This window comes from Rhinopithecus roxellana, chromosome 19 (assembly GCF_007565055.1).
Source record: "Rhinopithecus roxellana isolate Shanxi Qingling chromosome 19, ASM756505v1, whole genome shotgun sequence".
In the NCBI taxonomy this organism is placed as follows: domain Eukaryota; kingdom Metazoa; phylum Chordata; class Mammalia; order Primates; family Cercopithecidae; genus Rhinopithecus; species Rhinopithecus roxellana.
In genome coordinates, this window is record NC_044567.1 from 62,426,315 (window position 1) to 62,442,444 (window position 16,130).

The 16,130-nt window shown below is 61.3% G+C and overlaps 1 protein-coding gene across 3 annotated transcripts; it reads right to left on the reverse strand.

The window, feature by feature from the left end:
- Positions 1-52: 52 nt before the first annotated feature.
- CASKIN2 (CASK interacting protein 2) lies at positions 53-15,848 on the reverse strand. 3 transcript variants are annotated; one of them, XM_010387605.2, is made up of 20 exons: positions 15,694-15,848; positions 14,018-14,555; positions 8,542-8,593; positions 7,283-7,380; positions 6,685-6,830; positions 6,500-6,595; positions 6,284-6,414; positions 6,006-6,114; positions 5,522-5,630; positions 5,256-5,350; positions 4,519-4,780; positions 4,278-4,399; positions 4,129-4,189; positions 3,926-4,017; positions 3,645-3,755; positions 3,452-3,553; positions 3,182-3,320; positions 1,572-3,047; positions 1,261-1,483; positions 53-965 (listed from the first exon to the last, which is right to left on the reverse strand). In XM_010387605.2, the coding sequence occupies exons 2-20, from the start codon at positions 14,109-14,111 to the stop codon at positions 875-877; spliced, it is 3,609 nt and encodes a 1,202-aa protein (XP_010385907.1). In that variant the 5' UTR covers positions 14,112-14,555; positions 15,694-15,848; the 3' UTR covers positions 53-874. The 3 variants fall into 3 exon arrangements, with proteins under 3 accessions (XP_010385907.1, XP_010385908.1, XP_010385911.1); XM_010387606.2 differs by having other exon boundaries at positions 15,668-15,848; XM_010387609.1 differs by lacking the exons at positions 14,018-14,555; positions 15,694-15,848 and adding an exon at positions 10,032-10,190.
- Between the last annotated feature and the right edge of the window lie 282 nt (positions 15,849-16,130).

Here is a 16,130-nt window from a genome sequence, read left to right on the forward strand (position 1 = left end):
AGACCCCTGGGGTCAGGGGTCCCCATGTCACAGAGGCAAACACACAGCCCAGTCACGTGGAATGGTGTTTTCATTGGTGTTAGTTGGGGGAAGAGGTTAATGGTTACAGAGCCAGGGCCTGGGCCAACGGGGTCAGGCTCTCCCTGCCCTCAGGTGGGCAGCGGGGGCTCCTGCTATGGTCCGAAGCCCCTCCCCCATTGTGTCCTCTCAGGCAGTTAATAGATAGAATAAATTCCATTTAAAATATATGCATTTCTCTCTGCTTAAAAAATAACATTTACAATTGAAAAGTTAGGACTTGTGGGATCTGTTAAGCCCACTGCCTCCCACCCCTGCTAGCCCTGCCTCTGAGGGAAGGCGGGGGCAGGAGCTGCCTGGGCACCACCGTTGTGTATTTACATGTCCTCTGTACACCTACGGAGAGGGGGCCCGGCCAGACACATGCCTCCTCCAGCCTCTCAGGGCCTGGGCAGGATGGTGGGTGGCAAGAGGCATTCCCTTGGCACAACAACTTGGGACACAGGCTGGGGGGTGCAGAGAAAGCACCCCCAGAGCCCCACCCCGGCTTCCTCCCTGAGGAGAGAGCTCTTACCAGGGTCCCTGTCCAGGAGCAGGGCTGTCGGTCAGATCACCCTGGGAGGGGCTTGGCTGAGATGCAGTGGAGGCCCCTCGCTAGTCAGGTTCTGAGAAGCTGGGCTGCCCCACAAGAGCTGCGGTGCTCACAGCCGCTGGCTTGGAGTGGGAAGGGGCCCTGCTAGGAGGGGCGCTTCAGCCTGACCAGCCTTTGGCCCATCCCTAGGGTGGCAGGGGCCTCTTTTGTGCTGGGGCAAAGGCAGTGGACTTCGGCAGGTCACAGTGGGCACTGCTGGAGAGCTCAGTCCAGCATGGCGTCCAGCTGGTCAGCCAGGGCATCGAACATGGTGCTGATGTCATCCAGAATGTGCTTGGTGGAGGCGCTGGGGGCACTGCAGCAAGGGGAAGGATGCGGTCAGATCAGCCACTGGCCTGTACCCCACTGGCCCTGGCGCAGGGAGCTGTCATAGCTCCCAGAGGCTCAGAGAGGCAAGGGACTGGCCAGGCTCATGTGCCTCTTAAATGGCAGCCACCAGGATTCCCTTATCTGGGTGAGTCCAACACCTGGCCTCTTATCCCATTAGTGCCTGCAATGTCCCCCTCCAATATCCCCATGGTCCCTGGGCAGAGGATGCAGGGAGCGCCATTTCTCCGCAGCCTTCTCTCCCTCCCCATCCGGCCCCTCACCCCTCTTGCTCCTCTGTGCCAATGCTCTTCTCTGCGGCTCTCAGTGCAGCTGCCAGGGACGAGCTGGTCTGCTCTAGTCTCTGCTGGGCCTTGCCTGGGCCCACAGTCCCAGTGCTCTCAGGCCGTGGAGGAGGCACCGGGCGGGGGCCGAGCCGGGACGCTAGCTTAGGGCCAGAAAATGCCAGCTGGGTGCAGGCCACCGACACAGGCTTGGGGGCTGTTCCTGCAGAGACAAAATGGTTGGCCTGGGACTTGGCTGAGCCAGACATAACCCTGCCAGCAGTGCCTCTCCCACAGGCCTCCCCTCTTACCTGCTCCGGGCACCTTGAGGAGGGCGGCAGGGGCAGCCGGGAGTTCTGTCTCCCCATTCCACCGACTAGCAGCTGAGCTTTCCAGACCTGCCCCTGGGCAGGGTGGCACCGGAGGCTGCGTGGCGGGGCTGGGAGCAAGGGGGGTTGGAACTCCTTGGGCTGGAAGGCTGCTGGGCTCGGGCTGGGGAGGGCTAGAAGCTAAAGGAGACTCGCCAGGAGTTGGGGAAGGCAGGGGGGCAGCAGAGTCAGGTGTGGCACTGGCCACTCCGAAGGCCAGCAGTGCGGTCTGCAGCGGCTCTCTCTCGCGGCACTTGGGCCTCCGCTTAACAGTGTCTGATTCCGTGAGGTTGAAATCAAGGCCAGGGGGCACGGGTGTCTCTCGGGGCGGGGGGCCAGCGGGCTTCGGGCGCTGTTTGATGGTCAGGTTCCCTTCCTCTGCAAACGGCAGCCCTTCCCCGGAGCTGCCCCGAGATGGGGGCATCCCCTCGGGGCTTGGCTCCTCCTCCTCTGTATCTGATGCAGGCCCAGCCGGGGCAGGTGGGCCAGTGGGCTCTGAGGGGCCAGCGGGTTCACTCAGTGTTCGCCTTCGGGGCCCCGTGGCCCCTTCCTTGGGCCCTGGGCTCCCATCTAGTGGAGGTGGCTCCGGGCTGGGGCCAGAGACGGAGCTGAGGCGCTTGGGGGGTGGGGGCGGGGGGCCTTTGCGCCGGGCCCGCAGGGCGAAGGACTGGCTGCGAGGAGTCCCCCGAGCTGGAGTTGGGGTCACGCTAGGACTGGTCCGGACAAGGGCGCTGCGTCCTGGCCGCCGGGTAAGGGTAGCATAACTGCCCAGGGCGCTGCCCACCGGCCCTTCAGCCTCCCCTTCAGCATCCCCCTCCGTGGGGCCAGGGCGGCTTAGGCTGTGGGACCGGCGTTTAGGTCGAGGCGGGTCTGGGGGAGTGGCAGGGGGCCCGGCCAAATAGGAGAAGGCCCAGGGTGCACCAGCAGGTGGCCCTGGGGCCGGGCTGGAGGGTGAGCCCTGGGGGTACATAAAAACATAGGGTGGGGGTCCTTGGCCAGGAAGTGAGGAACAAAGCTTAGGGGGCCGCTCTGTGCCCTCTGGAAGGTTCCTCTCCTGGGGGTTGCTGGGATCTCCGCCGCTGGGCTGTGGGGCAGGCGGTTCCTGTGAGTGGCCAGACCCCCGCGAGCGCGCCCCGATGCTCTCCTGGCTGGGAGAGCGGGCAGGTGGGAGGGGGAGTGGTTCAGGGCCACCCCCTGCCATGGCCGCTTGTAGCTCTGGGCTTAGTTCGCTGCCCTGGAAGGTGAGGAGCCGTGGGCCAGTCGTAGCTGGGCCTTCCCCGTTCTCCAGCCCCTCGATGGCCATCAGCTCCGGACCCTTGGCCAGCCGGCGCCCGCCTTCACAGAGGGCCTCACCCTGCAGCAGGCCCCGCCGAAGCTCTGCCAGTCGCTTCACCCCCAGCATGAGCTTCTTCTGATGCCCTGACATGGGGGACGGAAGTGGCAAGGTTAGCTGGGGCTGGGGTTGTCCTGGTCACCGCTGGGTCCCATTCTCTCTCCTCTTGGAGACCCCGGAGGCAGGTGGGGGCCCAGCCGGGCCTCAGGGCAGTCCTTACCGAGCTTGTTGACCCCAATCTCCTGCAGCTCCTCCCAGGTGAGGTCGGCCACCAGCCCCATGGAGTCGTAGCCACTGCTCACCAGCTGCTTGTGGTACTGCGGCAGCCCCAGTGCACACAGCCACTCCAGCAGGTCGGTCTGGAAGAGCACCGTCCTCAGAACAGCTCCCAGCCAGCCTCCGCCCCCAGCCAGAGGGGAAAAGGCACCGCAAAGCCACAGCTGAGGGTGACAGCACATGCCCCACTCCCCAGTCACCCTTGATAGCTCACTGGGATGTAGCTGGGCAGCCACTCGGCGATGCTGAGCTGAGCGATCTCGGAGGCGATCTTCTTCCTGTGCCCAGGCTTGGTGACCCCGATGGCCGTCAGGTCCTGCCACACAGAGTCTGGCCATCAGGCCCCTCCCCTGCCTGCTGGGCCCTCCCCTGCCCACTGGGCACTGCTTCCCAGATGCAGCACCCACCTCAGGTGTCATGCGGCTGATGGTGGGCACATCATAGCCGGCCTGCAGAAAGTGGGCAGTGTAGCCCTCCAGCTGGAACTCGCTTAGCCAGTTATGAATGGCCTGCGCGTCCTGCAAGGGTGGGGGAAGGCGGCAGAATTAGCAGGAGCTGGACCAAGGCCCCGGCCGCCACCAGGGGCTCAGGGCCTGCCTGAGTGGGGCTTCAGTCCATACAGAGGCCCTTGCATCTCCCCTGCCCTACCCACCCCAAGGCCCACAGTGCACCCCAATGGAGGTCACACCTTCCCCTCCAGCAGCTGCTCTGGCCGCACGTCCTGGGTGAAGATCTGCTCCCCAGAGCGGCAGTTGGTCAGAGGGTGGTGGCTCAGGTTGTCTTCAAGGAAAGAAAAATAGAATGGAGAAGTGGCAGGAGGAAGGGGTGCCTACCCTCGGCCTCCTTACCTGCACCTCTCCTAGCCAGCCCAGGTCCCCTGACCCTTCCTACCTGCCAGGGATGGTGGGTGGAGTCCTGGCAGCACCTGGTCCTCTCCGGCTGAGGGCAGTGGCTGGAGACAGGGCAGGAGCCAACTCAGCATTTGGGGAACTGGCAGTGGGGGGTGAGCCCTGCCCTGGTCCGTGACCCCACCATCCTACCTGGGCGTTCTCAATCAGGAGGCCAGGGCCGTGGCCGTTAGTGCCCTCAGAGCTCTGCCCACTGCCGGCACTGCGGATGCTGCCCACGCTGCCCTCGCTGCCCACGCTATTCCTGTCACCTGCTGTGGGGAGCAGAAGCCAAAGGGTCAGAGCCCCAAGGGACGCTGCCGACAGCTGACTGGCAGCTTGCCCAGGCCACACACCCACACAGTGCCCAGCACTGCCCCCTGGGAGCAGGTACCTGGGCTGTCTGGGCTGAGGCCCACCCGAGGGAGCTGGCTGTAGGTAAGAGGGTGCGGGGGTTCTTCGGCAGGAGGCTGTGGTGTTCGGGAGAAGCCTGGGCGCAGGGGGGCGGGTGCGGAGGGGAGGCGGGCTGCAGGGATGCCCACCCGCTTGCTGACCACCTCGACAATGCCTGGGGGGAAGTAGCCTATGCGGTCTGTGCCCCTCTGGCTCTCGTGGATGTGGCCCTTCCAGCGGCCGTCGGGATGCTGTTCCAGCACCTGTGGCCGGGGGGGAGTGGGGACGGTCACTCCCAGCACCAGGCAAGTGGCAAACAGTTGTCCCTACAGCTGCGGTCTGGCAACCCTGGTGCAGCTCTTCCCCTACCCCTGAGGAGTTGGCCTCTGATGCCCACACTGGCCCAAGTTCCACCCCTGCTGCCAGCAGCCAGCTCAATCTCCCCTGTGCCTCCAGGGCAAGCCCCAGTGGCAGTCTGTGGTCAAATCCCAGCTCCAGTACTTGCTAGCTGTGTGACCTTGGGCAAGTCACTTTAATTTCTCTTGATTTTATTTTGTTTAATTCTCAATTTTGTCATCTCTAAAGAAGAAATGCTAATAGCACGGCCTTCCCTGGCTTTGGGAAGAATTAAATGAGGGTACATATAGAGACCTCAGATCAGAACCTGGTAACATAGCGGGTACCCAAATAAGTAACAGCAATCATTTGTATTTGCAATGCCTGCTTGGGGTCCCTCACCGTGATGACATCCCCTGCCCGGACATTGAGAGCAGTGGGATCATGGAGGTTCCAGAAATCCTTGAGTGCTCGGACCTTCAGGATCCCTGAGGCCTCTAAGAGAATGGGGCAGGGGACAGGTGTCATCTAAGGGTCCTTAGGGCATCTTTCCACCCCTCATCCCCTTGACAACCCTCCCCCAGGGACGTCCACTCCCCCTCCACATCCTGGTACCTACTTGAGCAGCTCCAGGCCCCCCTGGGCAGGGTATCCTCCCCCGTACTCACCCCGCAGTAGCTGCTTGATTTCCCGGCTGGCCTGGGAGGTGGTGAACTGATTCACTATGTCCAGTGCCGTCTGGTTATACGTATTCCGGATGTTCACGTCCACACCTCCCTGGGTACACAGCGTCGCATGAGCACACACTGGGCACTTTGACACCCCTCACCCGATTCTCTCAGCTACCCAGGACATAGGTACTATTATCATTTTCAGATTTTACACATGAGGAAATAGAAGCTCAGGGACTCAGTCAAGGACAAGCTCAAGTTCACTCAGCTAGTAAGAGGCACATCTGGGGTGCCAATCAGGTTGGTCTGCCCCCGATCCATCCGCACTGCCTCGGCACCATTCAGAAGGAAGTCAGGCCTCTTCCCTGATGCCAATGCAAAAACCATGCTGGAGTCCTCTGTCCTGTACCTCCCCAGCCCAGTTGGGGCACAGGGCAGAGGCCCCATGGACACCTGCGAGGGAGCAGGGGCCCACACCCACCTCCAGGAGCAGCCGCACCACCTCGGTCTTGCCATACAGTGCGGCCTCGTGGAGCGCCGTACCCGTCTTGGTCTGGCGGTTGATCTCGATCCCAGCTCTCAGGAGCTGCCTGCAGTGGACAAGGGGAGTCACAGGGGAGGTGGGGCAGGAGGAGGTGCTGACTGCTAGGGGCCTGGGAGATGGAGAGTCTGGGGGATGAGGGCAGCAGGGGAGGGCAATGAGGGGCACCAATTGTCCCGCAGGCAGGTGAAGAGGAAGCGGGGGGACCCCAAGAGTACCTGATGACTTCCCTGTGGCCATTCTTGGCAGCCAAGTGCAGGGGCGTCGTATAGTTGGGGTCACAAGGGTCCTTGGCCTCGCCCTCCAGCAGTGCCACACATAAGTGACTATTCAGTAGTAGCTGGGCCACCTGCAGCACCCAGCGCCCAGTTAGAGCCTCCTCCTGAGACCCTGTAGACGTCCAGGACCCAGCACCCCAAGGCTGCGGGCCTCACCTTGAGTCGGCCAAATTCACAGGCCAGGTCCAGGGGTGTCTTCTTGGCCTTGTTGACCAGGCATGGGTTGGACTGATGTTGGAGGAGCATTTCTGACTGGGGTCGGGGGAGCCAAGTTAGGGGGCCTGGCCTGTCCAGCACCCCACCCCGCCCCACGCCACGCCCCTGTGGGCAGCCTCACGTACCACCTCATAGTGTCCATACTGCGCGGCCAGGTGAAGGGGGATCTGTCCGTCCAGCGAGGCGGCATTGACGGCCGCAGAGGCGCGCAGCAGCAGCCTCACAGGCTCCAGCCGGCCCTGCCAGGCTGCGTAGTGCAGCGGGCGCATGCCTGGCAGGAGGAAAGCGATTCTGAGGGGGGTCCTGGGACGGCCTTGGGGGTGGAGAGGAACTGAGCAGAGGATGGAGCCATCCCAGCTGGGAGGGCAGAGCCCAAGGGGATGCAATGCTGGCTCCATCCAGGTGTGGTTAGGAAGAGGTCCGGCTTGACAGGGCTGAAGCCAGAGTCCTGCTGTGCCCACCACGGATCATGATGACCCCAGGACAGCAGCAAAACCTCACTGAGCCTCAACCTACTCATCTGAATAACGGGATGTTAGTACCACTCCCCTGCGCAAGAAGGCTGTGAAGATTAAACAGGGAAAAGCCACTTGCAAGCCCAGAGATGCTGTGCTAACAACTATTAGCATTGCTACGTTGTCATGGGAGCAAGCTCTGGTCCGAGGGTCTGGGTAGGGCCCCTAGCTGCCTGGAGTGGGGGTCAGGGGCACATGGGGGTCTCACCATTGCTGTCCTTGATGTCAACAGTGGCCTGAGCCTCTAGCAGCAAGGCTATGAGCTCCAGGCTGCCCCCCAAAGCAGCATGGTGGAGGGCAGAGAATCTGGTGTGAGAGGACACAAAGTTGGAGTGCTGGTGGGCAGCCCCCACCCCCAAATCCTGGTCTTCCATACCCAAACCTATCCTGGGGCTGGCAGGGATGGGTTACTGACCCCCCCACAACCCCACCAGCCCTGCCGTGGGAGCGCAGTGGCTGATCCCCCCCACACCCCTCCAGCCCTGCCGCAGGAGCACAGTGGCTGAGTCCCCCACACCCCTCCAGCCCTGCCGCAGGAGCGCAGTGGCTGATCCCCCCCACACCCCTCCAGCCCTGCCGCGGGAGCACAGTGGCTGATCCCCCCCACACCCCTCCAGCCCTGCCGTGGGAGCGCAGTGGCTGATCCCCCCCACACCCCTCCAGCCCTGCCGCAGGAGCACAGTGGCTGAGTCCCCCACACCCCTCCAGCCCTGCCGCAGGAGCGCAGTGGCTGATCCCCCCCACACCCCTCCAGCCCTGCCGCAGGAGCACAGTGGCTGATCCCCCCCCACACCCCTCCAGCCCTGCCGTGGGAGCGCAGTGGCTGATCCCCCCACACCCCTCCAGCCCTGCCGCGGGAGCGCAGTGGCTGAGCCCCCCACACCCCTCCAGCCCTGCCGCGGGAGCGCAGTGGCTGATCACCCACACCCCTCCAGCCCTGCGCGGGAGTGCAGTGGCTGATCCCCCCACACCCCTCCAGCCCTGTCGCGGGAGCGCAGTGGCTGAGCCCCCCACACCCCGCCAGCCCTGCCGTGGGAGCACAGTGGCTGAGCCCCCCACACCCTGCCAGCCCTGCCGTGGGAGCGCAGTGGCTGAGCCACAGCATGAAAGAGCTCAGTGTCTGTGCTGAGAGGCCCGTTTGTCTCGCCACCCCCCTCAAGCTGGCCCAGGGGAGGGGGCCGTGGGAGCAGAAGCCTGAGGGCTCCTACCCTCCAGGGAGAAAAGGGGGCCCCGAAGGAATCTGACCCCAGGAGGCCCCGCATAGAGGCACCAAGGCCCCTCCCCTCACTCAGCGCTAACTCCACAGGCAGTCGGGTGCCCCTCCCTCCAGCCCAGGGACAGGACCCACAGCTCACAGCAAATACACTTCCAGGGCCAAGTTTGAGAGGGAAAGGGGCCCTGGGCCTCAGGGTCTTTCCCTCCAGCCCCGACCCCGGGGCTCTGCAGAGGGAGGGGGCTCCCACTCACCCGTCAGCGTCCTGGTAGTTCACGTTGAGCCTCTTTGTGGAGCCCAGGAGCTCTGGGGGTCAGAGCAGGAGGTGTCAGGGCCATCAGATGACTGCCCTCACCCAGCATCCCTCCCCCCGCCTGTCACAGCCCGGCTGACCTCTTGGCATGCAGGAAAGCACCTGCCCCATGGCCTTTCGCCCGTCCCGTCACTGTGGCTTCCCACCCTGGCCCACCAGCCCAGCAGCCTGAGGGCGGTGAGGGCAGGATGCTGCTGCGGCAGTGGGCTGGCTTCCCCTTGCCCCAGCCCCGCTTGTTTATAGAGCCAAAGGGGGCGGGGGGTGGGACTGGCACGATGTGCCCTCAGTGGACAGGCCCACGGTGTGCATGGTTAGCATTCCTGCCTGAATGGGCCAGGCAGCTGGTCACGTTGTCCCACTGGACCGAGGGGCCGGGGGAGAGAAGGAAAGAGGCACTAGGTACTCAAGGGCAGGCCACGATGCCCAGTCCTGGGGCATCCCCAGGGAAGGTGACATTAGAAAGACCTCTCCCCAACACTGGCTCTGCCAGGCGCCAGCTGTGTGACTGTGACAAGTCATTTAACCTCCCAGGCTCAGTGTCCTCAACTGTGAAATGAGCTGATCAGAACCTGCTCACGGGGGCTGTGAGTACAGTGCCTGACCTTGTCATATGCAAAGACAGGAGCTCTCACCATCTAGCCCTTCTGAAGTGTTGGCCAATACCATCCCGATGTTAGGGTGATGGTCCTCCAACAAGAGCAGGCACAGGGCCCGCACTGTCCCCATTGGGATCCCCATGGGTGCTCAGACTGCCCAGGAGTCACTGCTACTGCTGACTCCACACCTACAGGGTCTTAGCTGAGGTGTCCATGCCCTGGACAAGGACTCTGCAGGTTGGTGGCAAGAGGAGCTGGGGCCACCCCCTCTCGGGGCAGGGTTCAGGCAAGTGTGCTCCCTGTGAGAGCCAGGGAACTGGTGGGAGTGGTTCTTGAAGCGCTGGGGAGGGAAGGAAGGCCTGTCATGGGCGGCCCCTGCCTCCTGCTAGAACCCACCCTGCAGGGAAGGAGTGGGCCTGGCTCGGCCAGGCTGGGCGGAGTGCCAAGCGTGCTGGCCCAGGCCTGCCCCCCAGGCTCCGGTGGGCCCCCGAATACCCCAGTAGCCTGGGCAGGACAGGGATTCATTCCAACAGGGAGGGGAGGGACCAACCTGGCAGTGGGGAGCATGGCACGGGGAGGGAGGGGACAGCTACATTGAGGGCCAAGCTGAAGGACACTGTGCCACAAAGGTAAGGACAGAGCCAGGGAGGGACAAAACGCTAAAGGGGCTGTGGCCACTGGGAAGAAACACAGACCTCCATTTTCCTCCAGTCCCCTTGGAAAGTCCTTGTCATACAGAACCATTTGAGGCAGTAGAAAGAAGAGAGGCTCTAGAAGCAGAAGCGCACAGTTCAAATGCTCACTCTGGCTGTGTGACCCTGGCCTGCCACGGTACCTCTCTGAGCCCCAGTGGAGATAATGCGGTCAGCAGGGAAGAGACACAGAGCGCCCTTCAAGCTGCCCACTCTTCCCTTAGCCCTCTTCCTCCAACAGCCTGGACAGTTTGGGATGAGGCAGCTGGGTGGCGGGATACAGTCCCTCCAGGGAGGGGCAGGACAACGTGACAGGCAGGACAGGAACAGGGCAAGGGCCAGGCTGGGTGGCTCCGTTCTTTTCAGAACAATGGCCGGAAAGGCGGTGGGGAAGAGGTTCAGAGTGACCGGGCTGGGGACCCTGGCGAGAGGGCAGAGGGTCTCGGTTCCTGGCAGTGACTCCAGGCACTTCCCCTGCGGCACAACCTTCTTCCCGGGCCTGGTGCTGGGGGTGGAAGGGTGGCTCCTGATTTAGGCTCCCGGGCAGAGGATATGAGCTCAGCTGGCCGCCCCAGCATACCCCATTTCCTCTGGCCAAAGAAGGAGATTGTTCAGAAAAGGGAGTGGTGCGGCGAGGGGTGGGGAGCAGGGCCAGGGCAACTGTACCCCTCTTCTCTCAGCCACCTGCTCCCTGAAGAGGACCTGGGTGGGGGCAGGGAATTGCCCTGATATCAAATGGAGGAGGCTGAGGGAGCACCTCCCGCCTCCCTGTTCTCTCTCTGGATAGCTATAAAGCTCCAGCTAACCCCTGGAAGGAAAAAGGGGAGCCCTGACAACTCCCTTTTAGCAGTTTCCTTTGCCTTCTTGTGATATGGAGCAACAGTCCTCAGCCTCACTTCTGACAACTGCATCAGAATCACTGGGAGAACTTTCTGATTCATAGAGTCCCAGGCCCTCTGTGATGAGTCTGATTTTGAGGAGAGTTCAAGGAGTCTACACTTTTATTTTTATTTATGTATTACTTTCTGAGATAGGGTCTTGCTCTGTTGCCCAGGTTGGAGTGTAGTGGCACGATCTCGGCTCACTGCAGCCTTGACCTCCCCGACTCAAGCGATCCTCCCACCTCAGCCTCCTGAACAGGCAGGACTACAGGCGTGTGCCACCATGCCCAGATCATTTCTTAATTTTTTTGTAGAGATGGCATCTTACTATGTTGCCCAGGCCAGTCTCAAACTCCTAGGCTAACTAGGAGTCCTGGGGGATTCCTTCCTGTGCACTGGGCCAACAGGACTATAGGTGTGTGCCATCATGGCTGGCCCAGTCTGCACTTTTGAAACAATCCCTAGGCCAGCATGGTGGCACTGCCTGTAGTACTAGCCACTCAGGAGGCTGAGGTGGGAGGATGAGGCAGGAGGATCACTAGAGCCCAGGAGTTCAAGGCTGGGCAACATAGCGAGACCCCATCTTTTTCCCTATCTTTTTTTTTTTTTTTTTTTTTTTGAGACAGACTCTTGCTCTGTTGCCCAGGCTGGAGTGCAGTGGTGCAATCTCAGCTCACTGCAACCTCTGCCTCCCAGGTTAAAGCGATCCTCCTGCTTCATCCTCCAGAATAGCTGGGACTACAGGCATTCGCCACCACACTGAGCTAATTTTTGTATTTTTAGTAGAGATGGGGCTTCACCATGTTGCCCAGGCTGGTCTCGAACTGCTGACATCAAGTGATCTGCCCACCTCAGCCTCCCAAAGTGAGACCCCATCTCTTTAAAAAGAAAAGAACAGAACAATCCCTAGGTAATTCTGATGGGCAGCTGAGTGTGGAGCACAGGGGACAGGGTGCAGCTTTGCCTCTGCTCTGCCATGCTATGGCTGTGTGACTTTAGGCAAGTCACTAACCCTCTCTGAGCATCACTTTCCTTATCTACAGAATGGATATTGAAATACCTATCTCACAGGCAAGCGAGGAAATTATAATATTTCATAGACTACAAGGTTTGCAATGTCACCTTGTGATCTCACTTTTGTCACCAGCCTCTCCAGCTTCTTAGAGGACTGGGAGGGGAGGCACAGTGCCAGGGCCTCACAAGGAATACCAAGCCCCAGTCATGCTGTGCCTGCACCTACAGCCTGCGCAGGGTGAATTATCCCCTTTGGGACTGAGGGAAGGGACCTCCTTCCCCACAGACATTTCCCACTGGGCACAAGGGACCTTCTCAGAGCCTAAGAGTCTGGCTCTGCAGTTCCCGCCACCAGCCTTCAAACCCCTCCCTCCTGCCCTCCCTAGGGCCTCACTTTGAGGCCCCAGAGCTGTGAGGCCAGCAGCAGCTTGACCAAGGCCCCACTGGGCAGGTTGCCAAAAACAACACAGAGGTGAGAGAGGAGACAGAGGAGGGGAGTGGCTGCACTGCTGGACCTTAGGGCCCTCCCCTGGGACCTCCTTAGCACCTCCCCAGTGGCACCCACCCTGTGTCCACTTCCCTAGGCACAAAGACTATCCCATGGCTCCACCTCTCCAGGCCCTGCGTCTCCTGCCCTGGTGTGCCAGTGGATGCATGAGGTTAAGGCCCTTCCTCTGGCACCCATACCCCAGGTGTTCCGGTAGCCTGGGGCACTCCTTCCTGTGCACAGGGCCAAGGTGTATCTTGGGGCTAGAGTCCCTGAACTCCAGAGGAGACCCTCCCATCCAGCGAACTCCTCCTGCCTCAGTCTGGTGGCAGGAACCACCTCCTGCTCATGCTGATCTGGGATCTCAAGGTGACAAGTCCAGTGGTCTCTCGGGACAGCCCAGAGAGCTCTCCCTGAAGCCCAGATGTCTGTTCTCCCTGTGGGGGGTCGCACCTCGCACAGAGGGACTCAAGACATGGGGCTCAGGTGTGGCCACTTGTGCATGGAGCCCCCCACAGCCCAGTCAGGTCCCAAGGCTAGGTGAAAACTTCCAGTAAATGAGCTCTGGCCACACCCCACCCCAGGGCAAACATGTCAGGAGAAGAGAAACTTTAGCAAGTTGTTAGAGAGTGTTGAACTTTCTTTAAGCAGTACAACTCCCTTTTTAAAAGCTATCTTGTGGCCCGGTGCGGTGGTTCACGCCTGTAATCCTAGCACTTTGGGAGGCCGAAGGGGGGGGTGGATCACCTGAGGTCAGGAGTTCGAGACCAGCCTGACGAAGATAGTGAAACCCCCGTCTCTAGTAAAAATACAAAAATTAGCCAGGCGTGGTGTCAGGTGCCTGTAATCCCAGCTACTCAGGAGGCTAAGGCAGAAGAATCGCTTGAACCCGGGAGGCAGAGGCTGCAGTGTGCTGAGATCATGTCACTGCACTCCAGCTTGGGTGAGAAAGCAAGACTCTGTCTCAAAAAAAAAAAAACAAAAAACAAAAAACTATCTTATAGATATCCTCTTAAGACACAAACACAGAGATGCTCTGGTTGGAATGTATGCATTTGAGGTTGGGGGTAGGGATGAAGTTCTGTCTATTCAGTCTTCTCTAACCCATTGTCAGAAACCTCATGTCTCCAAAGAACACATCAGAAAGATCACCTGCTAGAAGGCAACTCCACGAAGACAGAAATTTAGGTCTGTTTTGTTCTGTGACTCATGCCTGTAATCCTAGCACTTTGGGAGGCCTAGGTGGGTGGATCACTTGAGGTCTGGAGTTCAAGACCAGTCTGGTCAACATGGTGAAACACCATCTCTACCAAAAATATTTTAAAAAATTAGCTGGGTATGGTTGCACACACCTGTAATCCCAGCTACTGGGGAGGTTGAGGCAGGAGAATGGCTTGAACCCAGAAGGCGGAGGTTCCAGTGAGCCGATATCCTGCCACTGTACTCCAGCCTGGGTGACAAGCAATAGGCACTCAATAACAATGTGAATGAATGTACTTCAACCCTCTCATTTTGCAGCCAAGGAAACTGCAGCCCAGAGAGGTTAAGTGACTTGCGTAAGGACACACAGCAAGGGGGACCCAACTTTCTCTCTGGCTGTCTCACACAGAGGCACTTCTTATTGAGAACAAGACAGTCCACCCTCCTCAAATATGCAGATCACAGTCACCCACCCCCACCCCTCAAGCCTCTGTGAACTGAGCACTCAGAAGGCCTCAGCGGGATGCTTGTCCCACCCAGTACTCACTTGTTTTTGTGGCCTTGACCTTTGCCACCAGTTTCTGCACACCGGTCACATCTCCATTCTTGACAGCAAGGATCAGGTCCTGTTCACGACCCATCCTGGCTCCTGGGCTGAGCTCTGCGCTCAGGAGTCCAGGGCAAAGGCAGGCAACGGGTCCAAGATGGGGCGTCAGGACGCCATGCCGCAGCCCCTCAGAGGGCTCCCGGTTCCGGGGGAGCAAGTCTGGTATCCCAGGCAGCGGGCTCCTCGTCAGGTGCTGAGGGATATTCCCAAAGATGCTCTGTGAACTGCCACCACAGGAAGGCAAGCCAGTCTCTGAGGGGGTGGAGGCTCTGGCAATCTGGATGGATATCAGCTTGTGGCTTCTGACAACTCCGGGATGGGCCGGGACCGGGCACACCAATCTTCCAGGCTTGGCTGGGGAACACTAGTGCCCGCCCAGAGAGCAGCCAGCATTCCCTTGGGCCTCAGGCAGCAGCGGTGCACCGGTCTCAGGGGTCAGGAAAAGGCACAGGGCCTCTGTCCAATGCTGGGCCACAGCCTGCAAGGGTCCCAGAAGTGGAGTGCAGAGAGGATGAGCAGAACAAGACCTCCAGTGAACCCCCAAGCCACCCCGGCTCCCCTCGGAGTCGATGGTGAAGCTAAGCCACTCGAAGTGCGGAGGAAGCTGCTGTGCATGAGACGAGTATTGGTGGGGGGGAGGTGGCATTCTGGGAGGGGGAGGCTGAGTTACTGGGGACCCAGGGCACCTGGCAGTACCTCAACCTTGGGCAGGAGGGGCCCTGGCAGCATGACATACTGGGGCAGGCCGGGCCAGCAGCCTGTTCTCCACAGCCCGAGGCTCCGACACCCACAGACAACTGGCGGGCCAGGAGGTGGGGCCAGGAGGGTCAGGCACAGGCAGGCGGGCAAGGGTCACTCCCTGTCAAAGGCACCAGCCCCCAGATTCCTCCCTACGGAGGCTCAAGGCTTCACTTTAATGGCTGGATGCCCTAGCCCTAGGGCTCTTTGTGAATGGAGGGCATGAAGTGCTTCTGGCCCCCCATTTCTGGGGGCTCTGCCTGCCAGAGAGGGAAGCTGCACAGCACCTGTTGCTGACCCGTCCTCGCCCCTTGTGTCGGGTGGAGGAGCAGCTGGGCAGAGAACAGACAGACACTGCTGACAAACTGGGCTCCCAAGCCCCCCAAGCCTGAACCTGAAGCCCACACCCTGGACTCCACTGCAGAGAAGCTTACGTCAGTTTCTCGGTGGCCGCGAATTTACTGCCAGAGTCTTGTGGCATGAGATCCGCGCAGGCCTGGGGCCCTGGCCGGGAACCCCTCACTCCCCAAACGTCCCAAGCCCAACCCAGGGGCACTCCCACGCGGAGCCCGCGGCCGACACGGGCGGAGGACGCCCTTGGCAGTGCCTGGGGTCGGGCTGGCTCCCCCGCCCCCCGGAATGTCCCTCCAGCGCCGCGCAACCCCCCAGTCCAGCCCAGCCCAGGCCCACTGGGAACAAAGCGGCGGGAGAAGCCGGGCGGGCCAAGTGCCCGAGGTATAAACGCGGAGGATGGAAAAAGGGGCGCGAGGAGGACGGAAGGAGCGAGGAGATGGAGGCGCCCGCCGATCCCGCAAGAGAAGTTAGTTTGCGCCCGCCCCCGTGGGCACTGACCTCCAGCGCGGGCCCCGCAGCCTCACCTCTCCTGGCCGCCCGCCTGGGTCCGGCTGGCCCTGCTCGGTCCCTGGCACTCAGGACGGTGGCTCCCACTCCCCCCCACCCCCCTTTCTCCTTCTCCTTTTCCAAGGCCGGCTCGGCGCCTCCCGCAGGAAATCCCGCCCCTCCCCCCTCCCTCCCGCCGGATCGGGAACGGAGGGATCGTCCCGGCGGCGCAGTCAGGCTGTCAGTCAGCACCGGCGGCTCCGCCCCCATCCGCGCCAGATCCCGCCCCAACTCGCGCCCGCCCGGACCGGGGGCGCTGACCGAATCAGCGCATGCGCCCAGGTGAAACGGAGGGGCGGGGGGCGTGGGGGGCGCGGGGGGGCAGAGGTGACCTGGGGCCCTGGACTTAGACCCAAGGACGAGACACCCTGGGTCTGACTGGTGGGAGAGAAGACGTAAGGTGAAGGGGGTTGGC

Excerpts from the sequence above, each read along its gene's own strand:
- CASKIN2 (XM_010387605.2), bottom strand. The coding sequence starts at position 14,111 with ATGGGTCGTGAACAGGACCTGATCCTTGCTGTCAAGAATGGAGATGTG. Across the intron at positions 6,415-6,499 it reads GTGAATTTGGCCGACTCAAG|GTGGCCCAGCTACTACTGAA; the intron begins GTGAGGCCCGCA and ends TGGGTGCTGCAG. Across the intron at positions 966-1,260 it reads GGCACAGAGGAGCAAGAGGG|TGCCCCCAGCGCCTCCACCA; the intron begins GTGAGGGGCCGG and ends CCCTTGCTGCAG.